Source organism: Danio rerio, chromosome 15 (assembly GCF_052040795.2).
Source record: "Danio rerio strain M-AB ecotype USA chromosome 15, GRCz13ab, whole genome shotgun sequence".
Taxonomy (NCBI): Eukaryota; Metazoa; Chordata; class Actinopteri; order Cypriniformes; family Danionidae; genus Danio; species Danio rerio.
The window spans coordinates 44,768,956-44,791,989 of record NC_141035.1 but is presented as its reverse complement, the minus strand read 5'-3'; the positions used below and the strand labels follow the sequence as shown (position 1 = coordinate 44,791,989).

General features: G+C 35.2%; 2 protein-coding genes across 3 annotated transcripts in view; both read left to right on the top strand.

The window, feature by feature from the left end:
* The window catches only part of epha4l (eph receptor A4, like), an 87,900-nt gene that overhangs the window by 11,282 nt on the left and 53,584 nt on the right, over positions 1–23,034 (top strand). For both annotated transcript variants that reach the window (XR_015509894.1, XM_087284613.1), the window contains exon 3: positions 289–952. Coding sequence is in view for 1 of the 2 variants with exons in the window: in XM_087284613.1 (XP_087140739.1) it covers positions 289–952 (664 nt within the window). In the remaining variant the exon portion in view is untranslated. The remainder of the gene's footprint in view (positions 1–288; positions 953–23,034) is intronic.
* On the top strand, positions 4,131–21,474 carry LOC147833757 (uncharacterized). Its single transcript, XM_087283419.1, has 5 exons — positions 4,131–4,211; positions 6,940–6,995; positions 7,095–7,207; positions 17,756–18,930; positions 19,208–21,474. The coding sequence occupies exons 1-5, from the start codon at positions 4,131–4,133 to the stop codon at positions 19,208–19,210; spliced, it is 1,428 nt and encodes a 475-aa protein (XP_087139545.1). The 3' UTR covers positions 19,211–21,474.

Here is a 23,034-nt window from a genome sequence, read left to right as displayed (position 1 = left end):
TTTATAATTATTTTTTATTTATTTATTTATTTTTACCTTTAATTGAAATAGGACAGTTGAGGTTACAGACAGTTACCTGTCAGAAATGTGTAAAGCGCTTTGAGTGTCCAGAAGAGTGCTATAGAAATGAAAAAATAAAGATTATTATTATCATTTAGACATGCTAATTCAGCGTAAAGATGACTTTAAATGTGCTCATTTTGCTCGTCAATTATTTGCACACCCCCAGAGAGTCTTAAAATTCTTTCTTCTCATATCTTACATTATATTTTGTATCGTCTCATGCAGTGGGAAGAGGTGAGCATCATGGATGAGAAGAACATCCCCATCAGAACCTACCAGGTGTGCAACGTGATGGAGCCCAGTCAAAACAACTGGCTCAGGACTCACTGGATACAACGCGGAGCAGCCCAGCGCATCTACATCGAGATTAAATTCACCCTACGGGACTGCAACAGCCTTCCCGGCGTCATCGGCACATGCAAAGAGACCTTCAACCTCTACTACCTGGAGTCTGACTCCGATAATGAACGATACGCTCATGAGAGCCGATTTTCAAAGATTGATACTGTAGCAGCAGACGAAAGCTTCACGCAGGTGGATATCGGCGATCGTATTATGAAACTGAACACTGAAGTTCGGGATGTTGGTGTTTTAAGCCGTGCAGGGTTTTATCTGGCCTTTCAGGATGTAGGAGCTTGCATCGCGCTGGTTTCGGTTCACGTCTTTTATAAAAAGTGTCCATTAGCCGTCAGGAACTTGGCGCAGTTTCCTGATACCGTGACTGGAGCGGATACGTCATCCCTGGTGGAGGTGCGAGGTTCATGTGTGGATCATTCAGAAGAGCAGGAGGTGCCCAAAATGTACTGCGGTGCAGATGGGGAGTGGCTGGTGCCCATTGGGAATTGTCTGTGTAACCCTGGATATGAGGAGCGGATCGAGCAGTGTCAAGGTAAGACGCTTTTACTGATCTTAGGGCAGTTTTGGAGTAGTTTTTTTAGTTCTTGAGTTAGAATTTTGAGTTTAATTGGTTGGAATAAAGTAATTTATTTTAAGTGTTTTTAAATCTTACAAGATCTGAACTTAAATATTGATATTCATGATTATTAAATGTTTAGCTTAGGGTGAAAATGTGCATATAAAAATTCTGAATTTCATGATTTTGAGTTTGGAAATTGAAATGTAATTCCTACGACAAATGTGTTTAAATTATAATGTGTTTAGTAATATAAATTTCTAATAATATTAATAAAATGTAAATTATTTAACCAGAAGATTGTATTATCCCCCCCCCTATATTTAAGATTATGTTTTCCTTAGTTTTTTTTATAAATAAATATACTTTATTCATAATAATAATAATAAAAAAATAATAATTATTACTATAAAACAAATAAATTTTGAGAGTTTCATTACACGCACATTCCAAAATGAGACATGTCATTTTAATAAAATTAATTTATGTGGTTGCATATGGCAACAATGGCATAATAGTTATGAAAATGTTGAAATATTGTACTTCTATAATCCTTTTTTATGTTTTTTTTATTCATTGAATTAATTGAAACACTAAAAGCATATCTATTTTCTTACGTATGTACACCTTTCCTCAATACTAGCAAAAAAGAAAAGAAAATAAAGTTAAATATTTAATTAGTAAATAGAATTTTCTTTGATGTCTGGTATAAACAAAATCTTACTGCATCCTCTTTTTTGAGATATCAACTTTAAGTTTGGCATGTAGTTTGTTAAATTTTTTTCGTTTTTTGTCATTTTTTGCCTAAAACAGGTTTTGTAAAATACATATTTTATGTATTAAAATTAAAGTGTATTGTTTTATTATTTTCATAAACTTAAAGGCACATAAATTTGGTTTTATTTAGCCTTTCGAAAATTTTTCACTTCATTCCAAATGTTTTCTTTAAAATGAGACCAAGCTTAAATATATGAACCAAAACATTAAATTGGCAATCATTTAAGTTGAACATGTCTTCACATCTATGTTCAAAAAAGTGGAGTCAACAGTATGAGGTTATAGTTGTTCACTTAAAGGGATAGTTCACCCAAAAAAGAAAAACCTCACCACTTAATAAACCTTTATGAGTTTTTTCTTTTGTTAAACACAAAATAGGATATTCTGAAGAAAGCTGAAAGCTGAAAACCGGTAACCATTGACTTGCAGAGTATTTGTTTTTTCTATTATGAAAGTAAATAGGTACAGGTTTCCAGCATTCTTCAGAACATCATCCTTTCTGCACAACAACAACAACTACAACAACAAAAAAACTTGTTTGAAACAAGCAACAGGCTTAGCTGGGGGTGGGGGTTCGAAAGACTCACCCCTCACTGACAAAGGTCCAGAATTTGTCCTATAAATGAGCTCATTTGTCCTATTTTGACTGATATTCCATCATAAACAGTGAAAATAACCCATCGAAAAGGTTTTAAGACCAAGTGGAATCTTCTTTTGGGTGTTGCTTCGGTGTGACTTCAGCTAATCAGTTTTGGCCAGTGTACACAATTATTTTTCATGAGTTCAATGTCCACCTGTGCAAGAAAACATACAATCTGGTGTAAGTGCAGTCATCTTTCGCTACTGTATTGTTTTTAAATAGAGAAAACCTTATACAAGGGACTTATATTCTAAATATTGGACCTTATTTTTGAAACAAAAAATAACAAATAAAAAGGTGTGAGGACCAAAATTGCACCATATTAAAATTATTTGAATACTATTTTGGCTATTGTTGCTGTCCATGAATGTTCAAATGTCCTTTTTTGGTTATGATAACAATCCGATGATCTATTTCAGCTAAAATAGTGCTTAAAATGTTACTAAAATGCAGTATTTAAGTCTCATAAATAAATAGTAGCCTAAATAATGCCTGTAACCGCAAAAACTTTCACTTTTTGAGAAAAAAGTGGCCTGAGTAAAGGGTGCTTAAAGACATATTTTCCATATTGAACTATCTTTAACTGAATGCAACACAACACCATCCATCCATCCATCCATCCATCCATCCATCCATCAATATCAACTTCAAATTTGGCATGTAGTTTTATTCTATCTTTGATTTTTCTTTTTTGTAAATGTTTTGCTTTGTAAAATACAAATTTTATATAGTAAAATAAAAGTTTATTAGTTTATTTTCAAATACTTAAAGGTACATGAATTTGATTTTATTAAGCCTTTTGAATATTTTTCACTACATTCCAAATGTCTTCTTTAAAATGAGACCAAGCTTAAATATATGAACCAAAACATTAAAGATTGGCAATCATTTAAGTTCAACATGTCTTCACATCTATGTTCAAAAAGTTTTTGGTTATGACAGCAATCCGACAATCTATTTTAGCTAAAATATTGCTTAATTTGTAAATAAATTGCAGTATTTAAGTCTCATAACTGAATAGTAGCCTAAATGAGGCCTGTAACTGGAAAAAAACTTTCACTTTTTGAGAAAAAAAGTGACCTGAGTAAAGGGTGCATAAAGACATTTCCCATATTGAGCTATCGTTTTAACTGATTGGTACACAACACTATCCATCCATCCATCCATCCATCCATCCATCCTTCTTTTCTCATACAACCGTCTGTCATCATCTGCTAATAAGTGATTGGCTGATCAGTGTTTGTGATTGGGTAATCAGAGGAGCTGCGATCACTCGTCCCGTGAGAAACGTCACATAAGAAGCTGCTGATTACAAACACAGACCGAAGAAGCGGCAGTAAATCCACCAGTGCTTTCCTCAAAACTTCATCACAACCATACCAGTCGAGCTCTGGACTTTGTAATTAACAAATTTTTGGCAACTTCATGCCACATAATGGGACATGACTCACTGCGAGGGAGAGAAAGAATGAGTCGAGGCATGTTATCAAGAGGCTAAAAATGGCAGAGTGTGATGAATGGAGCCGCGGAGGGGGGAGAAATGTAATTATCTTTAAAACTGACATCTCGGTTCTGTCGTAGATCAAGCCAAATAAGAGCCTGTGACAATAATAAATAGACGTCACGCAGATGTGTTGATGGAGGAAAGGGAAAGTCGGACTTCTGCTGTGTTGAGTGACTTCTGGACATGTGCTGCTATTTGTGGATGAGAAGCTGTTTGAACACTCGATAGCGATGATGAGGGAAAAGCCGGCGCCACCCTTGACCTTTGGCCTGAGAGGTCACAGGTCAGAGGTCACGCTCTCGCTCAGGACTCAAGTGCAGTTATATGGAGCTGTTTCAGGTTTCTGATAGGTTTGCGATGAGTTGAGTTTGTTTTTTTTAAGGGGAATTATGTTACAGCAGGATTATTAGTTGGGCTTTCATGAATATTGATGGGATGTGAATCTGAATTAATTTAGACTGGAATTTGAATACTATGAATAGCATTTTTTATGGCATTGACAAATTTTGAGTGTTTGAAAACAGATATAATAGGGCTGTTCAATGTATCGTTTTAGCATCAATATCGCAATATATACATCCACAAGAGTCACATCGCAATATATGCAATATCTAGTCAGGATTATAGTTACGCAGGAGCTGCAGAATTGCATTTAATTACTGTATATAACATAATTTTTACAATTTATAAAAAAAAAAGAACAATTGTCGTGTTTGTAATCCAAATATTTACATTTTAAATCAAAATTATTTTACTTACCCCACTGGTAGATAAGTTAGCTTGTTTTAAGGAAAAACTCTTAATGTTGCCTTATTTCTTCCGAAGTTGAGAAACAACATTTACATTTTTTTTGCATTGTGATTTATTCAATTTCTGTACCTAAAACTCTTCGACTCCCCAGAAAACGACCAAATAGTGCTAGTCACTAATCTTGTGAAGCTATTCATATTATTGTAGAAAAAAAAAGCTTTATGCTTTAAGGTACATGCACATATGTGTGTGTGTGTGTGTGTGTGTGTGTGTGTGTGTGTGTGTGTGTGCGTGCGTGCGTGCGTGCGTGCGTGCGTGCGTGCGTGCGTGCGTGCGTGCGTGCGTGTGTGCGTGCGTGCGTGTTTGTTTGGGTCAAATTAAATGACATATATTTAAATGTCATGTAAAAATAAAAAATCTTATTATTTTAGGAATCAATCAAATACATGTAAATACTAATATAAATAATAAATCTGTACTATAAATACATATTAAATGTGCATAAAAATATATTAATTTTAGTACTGTAAACAATGTTATTGCAGAAATTATGATTTCTGTAAATAATAATAATAATATATTAAATATATTAAACATTTATTTAAATATATTAAGTATATTTTGCTATATATTGTTTTTAAATTTTTATATTTTTTGCTAAAAATTAACACAATTTTTGTTCAAAACGAAAAAGCTTTGCTTGAATTTATATATTTGCTTTTATGTTTGAGTTTTGTTTTAGTTATTGCCCTCAATGCCATCACTTTGACCTTTAGTTACATAAAATAATGTAAAACTTCCAAATACTGAAATGCAAGACTTACAAAGTTTGTTGGTCTGCTTGGATAACTACCTGTCACAAAATATAAAAATTAAACACAACCGTTGCTTTGAGCTACAATATTAATGCCTTAATTAAACAGTTGACAGAAACGAAAACAGCTGATGGAGTATAGAGGAACCTGCTCATTATTTAGTCACAAAATCGCACCAAACAGTCAAAAACACAAAGCTGACAGAAACGAAAACAGCTGATGGAGTGTACACTAACCTGCGCATTATTCAGTCACAAGATGGCGCCTAACAGTCAAAAACACAAAGCTGACAGAAACGAAAACAGCTGATGGAGTATACACTAACCTGCGCATTATTCAGTCACAAGATGGCGCCAAACAGTCAAAAACACAAAGCTGACAGAAACGAAAACAGCTGATGGAGTATACACTAACCTGCACATTATTCAGTCACAAGATGGCGCCAAACAGTCAAAAACACAAAGCTGACAGAAACGAAAACAGCTGATGGAGTATACACTAACCTGCGCATTATTCAGTCACAAGATGGCGCCTAACAGTCAAAAACACAAAGCTGACAGAAACGAAAACAGCTGATGGAGTATACACTAACCTGCGCATTATTCAGTCACAAGATGGCGCCAAACAGTCAAAAACACAAAGCTGACAGAAACGAAAACAGCTGATGGAGTATACACTAACCTGCACATTATTCAGTCACAAGATGGCGCCTAACAGTCAAAAACACAAAGCTGACAGAAACGAAAACAGCTGATGGAGTATACACTAACCTGCACATTATTCAGTCACAAGATGGCGCCTAACAGTCAAAAACACAAAGCTGACTGAAACGAAAACAGCTGATAGAGTATACACTAACCTGCACATTATTCAGTCACAAGATGGCGCCAAACAGTCAAAAACACAAAGCTGACTGAAACGAAAACAGCTGATGGAGTATACACTAACCTGCGCATTATTCAGTCACAAGATGGCGCCTAACAGTCAAAAACACAAAGCTGACAGAAACGTAAACAGCTGATGGAGTATACACTAACCTGCACATTATTCAGTCACAAGATGGCGCCAAACAGTCAAAAACACAAAGCTGACAGAAACGTAAACAGCTGATGGAGTATAGAGGAACCTGCGCATTATTTTGTCACAAGATGGCGCCGAACATTCAAAAACATAAAGCTGACAGAAATAAAAACAGCTAGAGTATACTCTAACCTATGCATTATTCAGACACATGAATAACATATTTTGAACATATTCTGTGACGTTCAAGGTGAATCGAAATTCCCGGAAAAGCCTGTGTTATTTAGAGGTTGTTATCTAGGAATAACATACCTTGAAATGTCACAAATGACAAATCGGAAGCGAGTATTTCAGACAGCTGTATATTAAGTGACTTTAACATAATATGCTATTTATTTGCATGAGTGTAGTGTTAAAGACTGCAATGCATAGTTTGTGTTGCATTGCGTGTGAACAGAGTGTGTGTGCTCCAGTGGACACTGTTGTTGAGCTGCGCTGGAGTCTCGGGGCTCTGTGAGAGTTTTGGGGCTTCACAGGGGTTTAGTGAAGAAAAGGTCTGATCAGGTCAGAGGTCTGTGGCTCTTTCATCCATCTCTGACGCTCTGCTGACAGCTGGAGAGGAGAAATTTATGAAGACATCAACTCTCCTGACAGCTGGGCTTCCTCTCGCCTGCAGACTCTGATGCGCTCCTGCTCTCGGCACGGTGGACTGGAGAGAAACTGCTGTTTGTAAAGGGGAGTTTATAACAGCATGTGCTTATAACAACACACAGACGAATACACGCACAGGACAGAGAGAAAGAGAAGGAGCTTTACAGACTCAACTGTTTTAGACAAAAAAAATTAAGATGAAAGTTTTTAGCTCTCTAGTCGGAAATTATAGTTTATTTTGAGGAAAACAGAGATTTTTTAGGTTATTTTATCTTAATCTGATTGAGTGTAATAAACTGCAACTAATCTAATAGGAAAAATAATAAAATTATAAAATAAATTATATATTTGTCAATTCAACCTTTCAAAACAGTTTCACTACATTTTTGTTTTTGAGTATTCATAGGATATGTAAAATCTTGATATTTTCACTACAGAGAGCAAATAGACATTTGTTTTTTATGTAATCTCTTTTTATTTAATCACTTTTTATTTCATCTATATCTCAGGTTCTTTATTGTGCAAACAGCACTAATAAAACTTTTTCATCACTTATGTGTTCTGTTAACTTGTCAATTGGGATTTATTTATTTATTTATTTATTTATTTATTTATTTATTTATTTATTTATTTATTTATCTTTTTACAAATGAAAAGCTCTTAATGAATAAATATTTAAATACTTTATTCTATTCTATTTTATTTTAATTTTAATTTCTCCAAAGGAATTTTAGAGTAGTTTTTTATTCTAATTCAATAAATATTTTATTTTATTTTATTTATTCTTATTTTAGTTTTTCCAGGTGTTTCCCAGTGTTCTCCTAAAATTGTTAAAATAAATGGTTTATTTAATGTATTTATTTATTTATTATTTTTGTAACATGTGAATTTGTTTGTTGTCTTTTTATTTTAATTTAATAAAGTATCTTAATTGTAATGCATATAATAAACAAATAATATTTTAATAAACTTTTGTTAATGTTTGTAAACATTATTTGTTAATGTTTTTATGTCGTTTTTTTGTACAATGACTTGTAAGTTGAAGTCAGAATTATTAGCCCCCCTGAATTATTAGACAGCTTGTTTATTTTTTCCCCAATTTCTGTTTAAAGGAGTGAAGATTTTTTTTCAACGTGCAGCTCTAGTTTTAGTTAACGTGTCTATCGTCTTTAGCTCCTTTTTAAGTTTAAAGGCTCTAGTACACATTTTTGTTTGATCTTTTCTCTAAAACTATGAATGAGCAATCTATGAGCCATAAAATCTCCTCAAGGAAATGAAGGGACGGACAGCAGAGGAAGGAATCAATCTCTCTCACCTTTCCTTCATCGCTTTTCTTTTCTTTTTTCTCTGGCCTTTTATTTGAGCTCAGGGAAAGTCAGACCTGTTTGGTGCTCCAGTTTTTTGTGTCCTCTTTTTTTTTTTTTTTTCTCCCTCTTTCTCCGACACGCTCGAATGGTTTAACCGCACACCAGGCTAAAAGGAGCAGGTCAGAGTTTACTAGAGGAAACACTGATAGAAAGAGTCCAGTGTGAGCGAGTGAACATCATTACGGAGGTGTTGAGAGCTGTTTCTGGTCTGGATGGTGTTCAGTTCCCTCCGTTCTTTATCTGCGATGCTTTCTCTCATCGCCGGCTCTCCCTCCTCTAAAAAGAGCGTGACAGAAGTGCGAGCGACGGCACCACCGTAACATTCATATAATGTTGCAGCTTGCTGACAGTGCCTTATATTAAGCAGACTTAATGGACTTTCTGGAAGTCTTACAAGGGAACGACAGGAGACGTATTGCCTCAGATGACCTGAGTTTTCCCTCTCTCATTTCAGGCTGATTCTGCTCACTTAAAGAGACAGTCCTGCCAAACATATTCATGAAGCTCGAAACAGGAGTACTATTTAAAGTACACATGACATCAAAATTAACCATATGATTTTGTTAGCTCACATTGCTAGTTTTGTGCTGAACAATTCATCTGTACATGACATAAAGAAAATTAATAGTTTGCCCCTGTAATCTTTAATTGAAATCTGAAAATGCACTTCCTGTTTGTGTTCAGTTAAATTTTCAGATAGCATCTGTCTGAGGTATTGGGAGTGGCTAGCATACTTAACCACGCCCCTCAAGTGTTGACGACCAACAGAAATGTTGAGGAGGAGGAGTCTGTTAGGTTGTAATAACTCTCTTGAAACCCTTTTCCAGATCTCGATTTTTAGATCTGAATGAAAATGTTTACTTTACTACATCCAATCAGCTCGCAGTAGAAAAAACAAGCCACACCCACTGTTTTCTCATTTAATATTTTTTAGTTTTTCTATGAACTGCTTCACAATACGAAAAAAAAAAAAAACGTCACAGCTTCCGGTTCATGTGAACTTTCAGATTTTATTTGTGTATGAAATATTATAAACAATTTATCTGCGCTGTTGATATTTTTTATTAGTGACCTTGTTTATTTATTAACAAGTGTCCTTGTTAATTTATAATATTTAATTTTATTTTAATTATCTTGGTAGTTTTCCCAGGTGTTTCCTGGTATCTCCTAAAATTGCTAAATTAATGCTTTATTAAATGATTTATTTATTTTTGTAATATATGAATTTGTTTGTTGTCTTTTATTTTTGTTATTTCTTTAAATAATTTTAACAGAAATGCATATAATAAATACATATTTTAGTAAACTATTACTTTATTTTATTGTTTGTTAATGTTTTTATTGTCATTTTTATGTACAATGATTTCATTTTATATGATCTATATATGTGTGTGTGTGTGTGTGTGTGTATATACAACTTGTATCCGACCCTACACAAATACTTAATTCAGCTTTTCTACAATTCAGCTGATTATATTCTCAATGTCAGGAAAGAACCGTAATGGCGATTGCACAAGTTTTCACATTGTTTTACATACATTGTTCAGCAACATGCACACCTCCAAATGGTGTTAAAAGTGTCATATACTTTATTTATAAGATGTAATTCACAAAAAAAATGTCATTTCTGCCTTCATGTATTGATGTACAGTATTTGCCGCCGCGTCAACTCATGTGTGTTTACTACTGAGAGAATGTAGTAAACATGCCATGTTGCTATAGAATAAAAATCTAGATTTATAATATCATAGCTGAATATTAAGAGTAGATGATAATGATATGGTATACTGTGAGCCTCAAACACCATTGTTTTCTGTTTGTCATGTAATTTCTATGAGTAAATACTATACCAGACACATAATTTCTTATAACTCTTTTTGAAACGGCCTCTTTTAGGCTTTGATCCTAATTGTGCCGTTTTGGTGACTTTCGCTTTAAATTCAAATGAGATTCGGCCTCTTTTAGGCTTTGATCCTAATAAGAGATGGTCACTAATGGGTGGGCCTCTGATGACACGTACAAAGGGAGGATGTCAATCAGTTTGTGCAGACTGTTTTTATCAAGTGTGATCATAACAAATAAAATGATTCAATATTTACAGTTAGAAGCTGGTTATATTCACAGACAACACAACACTTCACCTTGGAATCATAAGGTTCTATCTGCATTCTCATTGATTTTGAGATATTGAGCTTCAAAGTTTTTGCATTCCATATAGCAAACAATGCATGTGTAACAGTTCTCTTTCATATGTTAACATGACAGAGACCCTAAATGTACGCTAAATGTAAATTATTATATATTACTATATAATAAATAATTATTTGATTTCATTATTAAATATGTCATATTAAAATGATTAAAGTAATGGCATTTCCCGTTTTCTATGATTAAATAAGCTAATTTGGACAAAAAAAAAAAAAAAACTGCCTCACTGTTAAATGCAGACTGTGGCTTAAATTTCATATATATATATATATATATATATATATATATATATATATATATATATATATATATATATATATATATATATATATGTATATATATATATATATATATATATGTATATATATATATATATATATATATATATATATATATATATATATATATATATATATATATATATATATATTGTTCATTTTATTTTTTAATAAAACGTTGTAGAAAAAATTTCCCAGAGATAGGTTGCGCCTGGAAGCGTAAAAATGTGCTGGATAAGTTGGCGGTTCATTGCGCTGTGGCGACCCTGGATTAATAAAGGGACTAAGCCGACAAGAAAATGAATGAATAAATGATGTAAACAAATAAAAGAATAACAGAAGGCCAACGAAATGGTTTGCTAATAAATAAAGCTTTAAAATAAGCATTTTATAGACAATCAGTTTGGGCCTTCAAAAAACTTTCAGAGAGGGAGGTGGGCCTCTGAGGAAAAAAGGTTGAGAACCCTTGATTTAGTTGACTCTGATTTTGTGTTTCTTTCTGGTTTTTCTCACAGTTCCTGATTGGTTTTTGTGCGTTCATTCGAAATGCTGATTGGCTCATAGAAAAAACCTTATAGAGCCAAGCTAGAGTTAGACTTAATAGATAAACCGTCATTGTTTTTAAAATAAAATTCTTAAAATGTAAAAAAAAAAACTTATTAAAAAAAAACACAAGATGTAAATAAGTTGCCATTCAATACAAAATTTTGACAAAATGTCAGATAAAACTGACGAACTGTGTTTAAACCCCTTATAAAAGTGGTTTCTGCGTAATAGGCGCACCTTTAAAATTATAAGTAATCATCTGACCACAGAAAACTTGATATTTCATGCACAACTCATTTCATAAACACTTTTTCAGGGCACATTTGCATCTTTTTTCATCTCACCACCGCTGATTATGATGTTTTGGAAAAAGTCTCTAAAGCCATCACTGCTCCCATCATTTCCTATAATGCGGTTTTTGGCGTTGGGGGGACCAGTAGTAGTGTTTTAACCATCAGTCTGGAAGTTGCTGCATTGTTTTCTCTCACTCACTTTCCCTCTGCCTTTTGAATCGCTCTTTTATTTTCCATCGAAAGGGGGTTAAAAAAGACAGAGCGAGAGATAGACGTGCGCTAAGAGGAAGGAGGAACAACAAAAGACAGAAAGACAGCAAGAATAAAGGAGGCAAACGCAGAGAAAAACACATTTGTCAGCACACAGGGAAGGTCAGCGGCCTCTTCTCAGTCGACGAGCTGATGCCTAGAGAAAGAGAGAGCTTTTTTAGGTGCTCTTTGATTTCTTTTCCCTCATCATTCACTTCACGTTCCCTTTAAACGTGGCTTTGATGTGCTGACAGACGCTGTCTCTCTCTGTCTCTTCTTCTCTGTCTCTCGCCCTCCTCTAACAATGGACTGTGATTGCGAGGTTTTGAGTTGTAATCTTAAGCTCATCAAGCTGTAGGAGGAGTGTAGGTGGTCTTTTCTCAGTTTTAGGACTCTTTGTGATGGAATGATGGGCGTGAAGAGGTGTTAAGAAAATAATGCGTGGTGGGAAAGATGGATACTCATTTTAATACGGTCTCTTTTTCTCTTTATGGTGGCATCACTGAAACAATAGCAATGCATACATTACAGATTTTTTGTAGGGATGCACAATATATTGGTGGCCATATCGATTCAGCTGATAAATGCTAATTTTTATGTTATTATTATTGGTCCGATATCAAAATTAGGCTGATGTCTTTAAGCTGATTACGTAATTGTACAGAACTGCCTGCCTCAGCATGCGTGGGTCAAACTTTTGTCCCATCCACTATAACCAAAGACTATAGAATACACAAGATGCGTCACTCGTATAGTTTTAAATGGGGGAAAGTGTGACAGTCAATATGGCGAATGAAGCCCTGGCTTCTAGCACAGGAGCCAATCATCGATTGCTATAGTCTGACGATCCTCTAGTGGTGCATTTTACGGCAGGGGTGTATTTCTAGGGATAACACCGGTTCTTCTGTTATTTCTCTCCATAATTTAATCCTATTATGCATAATTCTAGCCAACATTTTTTTTTTGTTACATCAATTTTATCTTTTTTTTTTGTTGTCAGTTGTATTCAAAGAAATGTTATGCTGAATAAAAAGTGTATGCACACAACTATGTTTGACTTTTGACAAATTATTTAAAATATGTGTCTAAGAAATAGCTTTTAACTACTGTTGGGGCCTGTGAAAATTTTGGCAGGGCAAGTAAAAATCTGAATCACTTGCCCAATCGGGCCAGTAGAAAAAGTCCTTGGCGTTGAATCCTGTAAAACAAAGGTGTCAAACTCAGTTCCAAAAGGGCCGCAGCTCTGCACAGTTTAGTTCTAACCCTAATTAAACACACCTGATCAAACTAATTGAGTCCTTCAGGCTTGTTTGAAACCTACAGGTAAGTTTGTTGGAGCAGGGTTGGAACTAAACTGTGCAGGGCTTCGGCCCTCCAGGAATTGAGTTTGACACCCCTGCTGTAAAACATACTGTATTTAGCAAAACATCTGTATTTAGCAAAAAAAAAAAAAGTTTCTCATATTAATTAGGCTGAACTTTCACATCATCGTCATGTTCACGTGGACGTGTTTGTACTGAAGGTGTGTGCATTTGTTTTCCCAACAAACCGATAGAAATGTACTCAATTCTCTACTGTTCTCCCACTTCCCATAAACACACGAGCACACACACATGCACAATGGAAGGTGTTGCAGCTCCAGACAGTCTGTCGTCCTGCATTTCCAGAGCTTTAGAAAAACAAACTAAAAATATACACTATTTTTCTTTTACCTTAACCCTAAAAGTCAAATACAAACTGTATCAGCAATCATGTCTATGTTCGCATCAATGAACAGCCCGTGTAGTTTGTCAGAATTGGTTGTACTTGTAGAATTTATAGGTTAACCTGAGCTCTGTGTGTGTGAGAGAGTGAGTGTGACTGGTATTCATTATTATAGTATAGCAATGTCAGTCAATATTGACCTTGTGGGGACATTCTTTTAGTCCCCATGAGGAAAAGGGCTCACAAGTTGCAAGGAAATGTAAAAATACAGATCTATTTTCAGTGTTGGTTGGGTTTAAGATTGTGGTTGGGTATAGGGGGACAGAATATACAGTTTGTATAGCATATAAATCAATACGTCTATAAGATTTCAACTTTTAAATAGCTCTAAAATTGTGTTTGTGTGAGTGCACCTGGTATTTATCACATTAAGGGACCAAATTTCATTTATTTTACCTTGTTTTAGACATTTATAGGACCCCATGAAAAAAAACGGCTCATAAATCCAGAATTAAGCATTTGAAAAATGTAAAATTACAGATTGTTTCCTTTGAGGGTTGGGTTTAGTGGTAGGGTTGGGCTATTGGGGAACAGAATATACAGTTTGTACTCTATATTTATCATTGGGAATTCCCCATTAAGATAGTTCTGACAATTTTGTGTGTGTGTGTACCTGGTATTCTTCACGTTGTGAGCACCAAATTTCTCCTCAAGTGTTACTGTACGTTCACAACGAATGCGGCGAGAGCATCCAAGGTCGCTCTGGCCGCCTTGGCGACAATGCTGTCTGTCTTCAACTCCGGCGGCAAGAACGTCAAAACTCGCTACATTGATCTCGTATTTAACGGAGCCGTTACAGCATATCAGTTACATTCCTGCATAAAACATGTTTCTAGCATGAAAATGTTTTACACTTATCAAATTCACATAACAATGGACGATCAAGTTGCGAGTGGTGTGGCTTTGCTGTATTTATCCAATGTGTCCATATGTCTGAAATATCCTGAAGCAGCTATACTGTTTTGTACTGTCACGTCGCATGAGATTCCCGCTTTTTTAAGATAAAAATATATAACATTAATGCACATCAGTAACTCGCCAGTAACTTATTTAATGCATGTTCCTGTAAGAAAAAATTGTAAATAATTGGAAATCCGGCGACTGCAATAATCAAACTCTTGGGAACAACTGTGGTCGGAACCAAAGTTAACAGGTCTGTGTTCTCTGAACTCCTATCAAGCGGTGAACATCTTCATTCTGATTGCTTAACGCCGAACCACGTCATAGCTCATTACTATTAAGTTGACTTGATTTCAACTCTCTTCGACGCCCACACAGGCGAAGACTGCTCCTCACCACTTATCGCCGCTGGCTCTCATTGAAAATTAATGACTTCAGGCTACTTTGACGCTCTCGCCGCTTTCGGTGTGAACATACAGTTATAATATGAGACCGCATGAAAAAAAACGGAGGATAAATCATTCAGAATTAATTATTTTTAATATGTAAAAGTACAGATTGTTTCTTTTGAGGGTTGAGTTTAGGGTTATGGTTGGGGTTAGGGACGTATAGGGGGACAGAATATATAGTTTGTACATTATATAATTCAATACATCTATGAGAAGTCCCCATAAAGATAACTTTACAATTTTGTGTTTGTGTGCACCTGGTATTCATGACGTTGTGAGTGTTTCCTCACCAAATGTCTTCCTCAAATGTTGTAATATCAGTCATTTTTTTACCTTGTTTTGGCCATTTATAACACTAGATAAAAAAAAAACACACGGCTCATAAATCCAGATTTTAGGATATGTATTCTGTGAGGGTTGGGTTTAAAGTTAGGGTTAGGATTGGGGTAGAGGGGGACAGAATATACAGTTTGTACAGTATATAATTCAATATGTCTATAGGGAAGTCCTCATAAAGATAGCTCTACAGTTGTGTGTGTACCTGGTATTCTTCACATTGTGGGGACCAAATTTCTCCTCAAGTGTTGTAAAACTGTAAAAATGTAAAATTGCATCCTGTGAGGGTTGGGTTTAGTGTTAGGGATAGGTTTGGGGTATAGTGGGACACAATATACAATTTGTACAGTTTGTAAATCAATACATTTATGGGATGTCCACTTTAAGATAGCTCCACAGTTTTGTGTTTGTGTGCACCTGGTATTCATTATGTTGTGGGGACCACATTTTTCCTCAAGTGTTGTAATGCCAGTCATTTTTGACCTAGTTTTAGACATTTATAGGGATCCTTTGAAAAACAAATTGCTCATACATCCAGAATTTTCAAAATGTAAAAATACAGATTGTTTCCTTTGAGGGTTGGATTTAGGGTTATGGTTGGGATTGTGGTGTAGGTGTGCAGAATATACAGTTTGTACAGTATATTATTCAATATGTCTATTGGAATTTCCCATAAAGATAGCTATGTAATTACAATTATGCTATGCTATGCAATTTGTGTGTGCACCTGGTATTCATGACAATGTGAGTGTTTCCTCACCAAATGTCTTCTTAAGTGTTGTAATAACAGTCATTTCTTTACCTTGTTTTGGGCATTTATAACACCCGATAGAAAAAAATACACAGCTCATAAATCCAGAATTAAGTATATATTTCCTGTGAGGGTTGGGTTTAAAGTTAGGGTTAGGATTGGGGTATAGGGGGACAGAATATACAGTTTGTACAGTATATTATTCAATATTTCTATGAGAAGTCCCTATAAAGATAGCCTTACAATTGTGTGTGTGCACCATTCATCACTTTGTGGGGACCAAATGTCATCTCCAGTGCTATAACAGTCATTTTTGACGTTGTTTGGGGAATTTAGCGAGCTCCATAAGAAGAACGGCTCATAAATAATTCAGAATTAAGTATTTTGAAAATGTAAAAGAGCAGATTGTTAGTGTTGGGTTTAGACGTATGTAGGATTTGGGGGCAGAGGACACAATATACAGTATAAAAATCATTATGTCTATGGAAGTCCCCATAAAACACACAAACCCAACGTGTGTGTGTGAGCCGACCTGGTATTCATGACCAAAAGTCTCCAAATATAGCAACACCCAGTCATTTTTGATCTTGTTTGTGACATTTTATTGGACTCCATGAAGAAAACTGGACATAAGAGGACAGAATATACAGTCTGTACAGTAGAAAAAAATAAATCATTGTCCATGGGATGTCCTAGTAAAATTTAAAAACCCATCAGGTGTGTGTGTGTTTGTGTGTACGTGCATGTTTGTCACTACAATCTCAACAAATCAACCAAAAAATAAATGTGCGCATGGAACTCATTTGCATATCCTCCTGTGCCAAAACTTCCTGTATTAGAAAACCCGGCCTCAACTTTTCACATTCAACAATACATGCAGACCCTGCCAAAGAAACACACGCACACACACACACACACACACACACACACACACACACTCGTCCCTCTCCAGTCTCTCCATTCTTTTATATTCCACTGTGGTTGCTATTAAAACCCTGTGGTTTTATTAATTGCGTACGGATTTTAAAGACCCTACAGGGTGTATGTGATCCTGCCATCGATAAACGCACCGCAAACTTTGGGAAATTCCTCTCCCTGAATGGAGGAAGTCGGTGTACGTGTTCAGGAGAGTATGAAGTTCAGGTCATTTCAGGAAGTCTTACATCAATACTTCCAAAAAGCTGGCAAATCTGTTATATTAAAACAACACACTTTGACACAATAATGCCATGACACGGTGGTTGCATAATGTATATTAATAAATAATTCAGCCGCAGTTGTTTGATGAAGTGAGCCCTGTGTTCCTGTTGAGCAGTGCTGAGGAAAGGTCAAGCTCAGGTGACCTGGGTAATGATTCACCTAAATTATATACACTACAATGGGCTTGTGTATAGGGGAGAGAACTAAATGTTGTTACTCATTAATAGTCTATTATATTTTAGGGTGAAGTAATTATTCAGAATTTTATGTTGTTTTTGTAGTAGTAGTAGTCGTGGTTGTTGTATTAGTAGTTGTTGTTGTAGTAGAAGTAGTAGTAGTTGTTCTAGTAGTAGTAGTAGTAGTAGTTGTTGTTGTAGTAATAATAGTAGTTGTTGTTGTAGAAGTAGTTGTTGTAGTTGTTGTTGTTGTAGTAGTAATAGTTGTTGTTGTTGTTGTTGTTGTTGTAGTAGTAGTAGTTGTTGTTGTAGTAGTTGTTGTTGTTGTAGTAGTAATAGTAGTAGTAGTAGTTGTTGTTGTTGTAGTAGTAGTAATAGTTGTTGTTGTAGTAGTAATAGTAGTAGTAGTAGTAGTTGTTGTTGTAGTAGTAGTAGTTGTTGTTGTTGTTGTTGTAGTAGTAATAGTAGTAGTTGTTGTTGTAGTTGTAGTTGTTGTTGTAGTAGTAATAGTAGTAGTAGTAGTAGTAGTTGTTGTAGTAGTTATTGTAGCAGTAATAGTAGTGCTAGTAGTAGTAGTTGTTGTTGTTGTAGTAGTAGTAGTAGTAGCAGTACTAGTAGTAGTTGTTGTTGTTGTAGTAGTTGTAGTAGTAGTTGTTGTTGTAGTAGTAGTAGTAGTAGTAGTAGTAGTTGTTGTTGTTGTTATAGTAGTAGTAGTAGTAGTTGTTGTTGTAGTTGTAGTAGTAGTAGCAGTAGTAGTAGTTGTTGTAGTAGTAGTTGTTGTATTAGTTGTAGCAGTAGTAGTAGTAGTAGTTGTTGTTGTTGTTGTAGTAGTAGTTGTTGTTGTTGTAGTAGTTGTTGTTGTATTAGTAGTTGTTGTTGTAGTAGAAGTAGTAGTAGTTGTTCTAGTAGTAGTAGTAGTAGTAGTAGTTGTTGTTGTTGTTGTAGTAATAATAGTAGTTGTTGTTGTAGAAGTAGTTGTTGTTGTTGTAGTAGTAGTAATAGTTGTTGTTGTTGTAGTAGTTGTTGTTGTTGTAGTAGTAGTAGTAATAGTTGTTGTTGTAGTAGTAATAGTAGTAGTAGTAGTAGTTGTTGTTGTTGTAGTAGTAGTAGTTGTTGTTGTAGTTGTAGTTGTTGTTGTAGTAGTAATAGTAGTAGTAGTAGTAGTAGTTGTTGTTGTAGTAGTTATTGTAGCAGTAATAGTAGTGCTAGTAGTAGTAGTTGTTGTTGTTGTAGTTGTAGTAGTAGTAGCAGTAGTAGTAGTTGTTGTAGTAGTAGTTGTTGTATTAGTTGTAGCAGTAGTAGTAGTAGTAGTTGTTGTTGTTGTTGTTGTTGTTGTTGTAGTAGTAGTTGTTGTTGTTGTAGTAGTTGTTGTTGTATTAGTAGTTGTTGTTGTAGTAGAAGTAGTAGTAGTTGTTCTAGTAGTAGTAGTAGTAGTAGTAGTAGTTGTTGTTGTTGTAGTAATAATAGTAGTTGTTGTTGTAGAAGTAGTTGTTGTTGTTGTAGTAGTAGTAATAGTTGTTGTTGTTGTAGTAGTAGTAGTTGTTGTTGTTGTTGTAGTAGTTGTTGTTGTAGTAGTAATAGTAGTAGTAGTAGTTGTTGTAGTAGTAGTAATAGTTGTTGTTGTAGTAGTAATAGTAGTAGTAGTAGTTGTTGTTGTAGTAGTAGTAGTAGTAGTTGTTGTAGTTGTTGTAGTAGTAATAGTAGTAGTTGTTGTAGTTGTAGTTGTTGTTGTAGTAGTAATAGTAGTAGTAGTAGTAGTAGTTGTTGTTGTTGTTGTAGTAGTTATTGTAGCAGTAATAGTAGTGCTAGTAGTAGTAGTTGTTGTTGTTGTTGTTGTTGTTGTAGTAGTAGTAGTAGTAGCAGTACTAGTAGTAGTTGTTGTTGTTGTTGTTGTAGTAGTTGTAGTAGTAGTTGTTGTTGTAGTAGTAGTAGTAGTAGTAGTAGTAGTAGTTGTTGTTGTTATAGTAGTAGTAGTAGTTGTTGTTGTTGTTGTAGTTGTAGTAGTAGCAGTAGTAGTAGTTGTTGTAGTAGTAGTTGTTGTATTAGTTGTAGCAGTAGTAGTAGTAGTAGTAGTAGTAGTAGTTGTTGTTGTAGTAGTTGTTGTTGTTGTAGTAGTTGTTGTTGTTGTTGTAGTTGTTGTTGTTGTTGTAGTATTTGTAGTAGTAGTAGTAGTTGTTGTTGTTGTTGTAGTAGCAGTTGTAATAGTTGTTGTAGTAGTAGTAGTAGTTGTTGTTGTAGTAGTTGTAGTAGTAGTTGTTGTTGTTGTTGTAGTAGTAGTTGTTGTATTAGTAGTAGTAGTAGTTGTTGTTGTTGTTGTTGTTGTAGTAGTAGTAGTATTAGTAGTAGTTGTGGTCTTTGGTATAGATAAAATAATAGTTCACCCCAAAATGAAAATACTGCCATCGTTTATTCACTCAACACTTGTTCTAAACCAATTTGACTTGAGTAGAAGATATTTTAAAGAATGTTGGAAAGTTTGACCTCCGTATTACTATTTTTCCCACTATGGAGGTCAATGGCTATTCTACGTAAACAACATTCGTATAACAAACTTATGATGACAGAATTTGTGATGCAGCAAATTATGACAGAATTAGACTGTAAGTTTGTTAGAAGAATGTTGGAAACCTTTAGCCATTGACCTCCACAGTTACCAACTATGGATGTCAATAGCTACAGGTCAACAACATTCTTCAAACAAACGTCCAGTCCACTTTCGTCATTATTTACTATTTACGAATCATTTGTAATCTGAAGATGAACCAAAGTCTGAGTCTTTAGATCAACATTAGTAAACGATTATAGGATTTCAATTTGGAGTTAAACTAACACTTCTGGACGCCATATGAGAACCAAAACATCCAACGTGACCATCAAGAGTTGAATGAGAATTCTTTTTGTCCAGGTTAATATTATTACTAGCTCAGAGGAGATGGACGGCTTCCTCTGGGAATGAGAGTGGAGTTAGTTAAGGTGAAGCGGCTTGGTTTCGAATGGGTTAGTGTTGTCGCCCTCAGGGTGGGTCAAGGTCAACATGTGGAGCGAGTGAGTGATCAATCAATGCGATCCGCCGCCCTCCGCATGTTTGTCATCAATCACACTGATGGAGCCGTCCTGTGTAATTGTTAATTAGTGACTGAAGCATGTAGAACAACAGATGCCAGACCGTGAGACAAGAAGCCAATTGATGTTTCTTACGTTCGTGTGTGTGTGTGTGTGTGTGTGTGTGTGTGTGTGTGTGTGTGTGTGTGTGTGTGTGTGTGTGTGTATGTGTGTATGTGTGTGTTAGTGAAATCTTCCATGGCCTGAGGAGAGGAAACTGATCTCGATGTTTTTGTCTTGAATAAATCCTGGTCCTCTGTAAACTGTCATTAACACACAGACACACACCCACACTCGCACATTTATCTAGCTATCTAGCTATAAGGAAGACTTCCTATTGACTTCTGTTATTCTGAAAATGATAGTTCTGTTGCAGTAATACAGAATATACATGAAGTATGTGCTTTTGTAGAGTAAAAAGCATCTGTTGCTCTGTACTAGGGCTGCACAATATATCGTTTCAGCATCAATATCGCAAAGTGTGTATCCGCAATAGTCACATTACAGGACATGCAAAGTTGAGTTGGGATTATAGTTGATTACAGTGCATAAGGATAGTATAGTGCTTCACTTTTTCCACATTTTTTTTTATGTTACAGCCTTATTCCAAAATTGATTAAATTAATTTATTTCCTCAACATTCTACACACATTGCCCCATAATGACAATGTGATTTTATTTTTTATTGTTTTTGGATGGTGTTGCAAATTTATTAAAAATGGGAAAAAAAAAAGCTGAAAAATCACATGTACATCAGTATTCACAGCCTTTGCTCAATACTTGTTAATGCACCTTTGGCAGCAACTACAGCCTCAAGTCTTTTTGAATATGATGCCACAAGCTTGGCACACCTGTCTTTGGGAATTTTTGCCCATTCCTCTTTGCAGTACCTCTCAAGCTCTATCAGGTTGGATGGGAAGCGAGAATGTACAACCATTTTCAATTCTCTCCAGAGTTGTTCAATAGGATTTAGGTCGGGGCTCTGGCTGAGCCACTCAAGACATTCACAGAGTTTTAGTAAAGCCACTCCATAGATATTTAATTGGTGTGCTTTGGGTCATTGTTCTGCTGGAAGATGAACCGTCGCCCTAGTCTGAGGTCAAGAGCACTCTGATGCAGGTTTTCATTCAGGATGTCTCTGTACATCCCTGTATTTATCTTTCCTTCTATCCTGACTAGTCTTCCCGTTTCTGCTGCTGAAAAACCTTGTGCCCTGAGACAATGCTGTTTTGGAGGTTTACTGATAATTCCTTTGTCTTCATGCCTGGTTTGTGCTTTGCCATGCACTGTCAACCCTGGGACCTTATATAGACAGGTGTACACCTTTTCAAATCATGTCCAATCAACTGAATTTACCACAGCTGAACTCCAATTAAGCTGATAAAACATCTCATGAATGATCAGTGGAAACAGAATGTGCCTGAGCTCAATTTAGAGCTTCACAGCAAAGGCTGTGAATATTTATATACATGTGATTTTTAATTTTTACATTTTTTATTTATAAATTTGCAACAATTAAAAAGAAAAAATAATTTTTTTACATTGTCATTACGGGGTATTGTGTGTAGAGTTTTGAGCAAATAAATGAGCAATATCACACGAGTAGCAGTACAATATGGCTGTATATCGGCACTGGTGGGAGACGTGCGTTAGCATGAGGCCGCTGGCCTTTCTGTGCATTGCTGCTATTGCATGTTTACACATGTAATGTTTCCTGAGGCGATTTTATAAATATGCAATGACACTCTATTAAACATATCTACAATGATGAGGAATATGGTTGCTTACTGAGTTATTAACACACAGCATTATCACATAAAGAAAGCATGGACTTTGAAGGAATAAACAATGTGAGGAAGCTCTGTTTATAGTGTACTGGACAAAAATTCGACCCTATATGCTGAGGCAGGCAGTTTTGTAGAGTTACGTAATCTATTGGCTTAAAGATATCGGCCTAATTTTATATCAGATCGATTTAAAAATAGCATTTATCGGCCGATATTGGCATAAATGCTATTGCAACCCCATTGGCAGATTATTTTGCTTGTTTTAAGAAAAAGCTCACTTAATTTTGGCATATTAGTTCTGAAAAAGGACAATATTTTTGTCTGTCTAGAAACAAGACAAAAAATCTTAGTAAGAAAAGCGTTTTTTCGCAGGCTGCTGTAGAGTAGATTAAAGCAGATACCAAAAGAATAAGAAGGGGAAGATGTTTAGGATGTTGTTTAAAACTACAAGATCATCTGGAAGCATCTTCTGGCTGTCTCTCAGTGTGTGTTTGA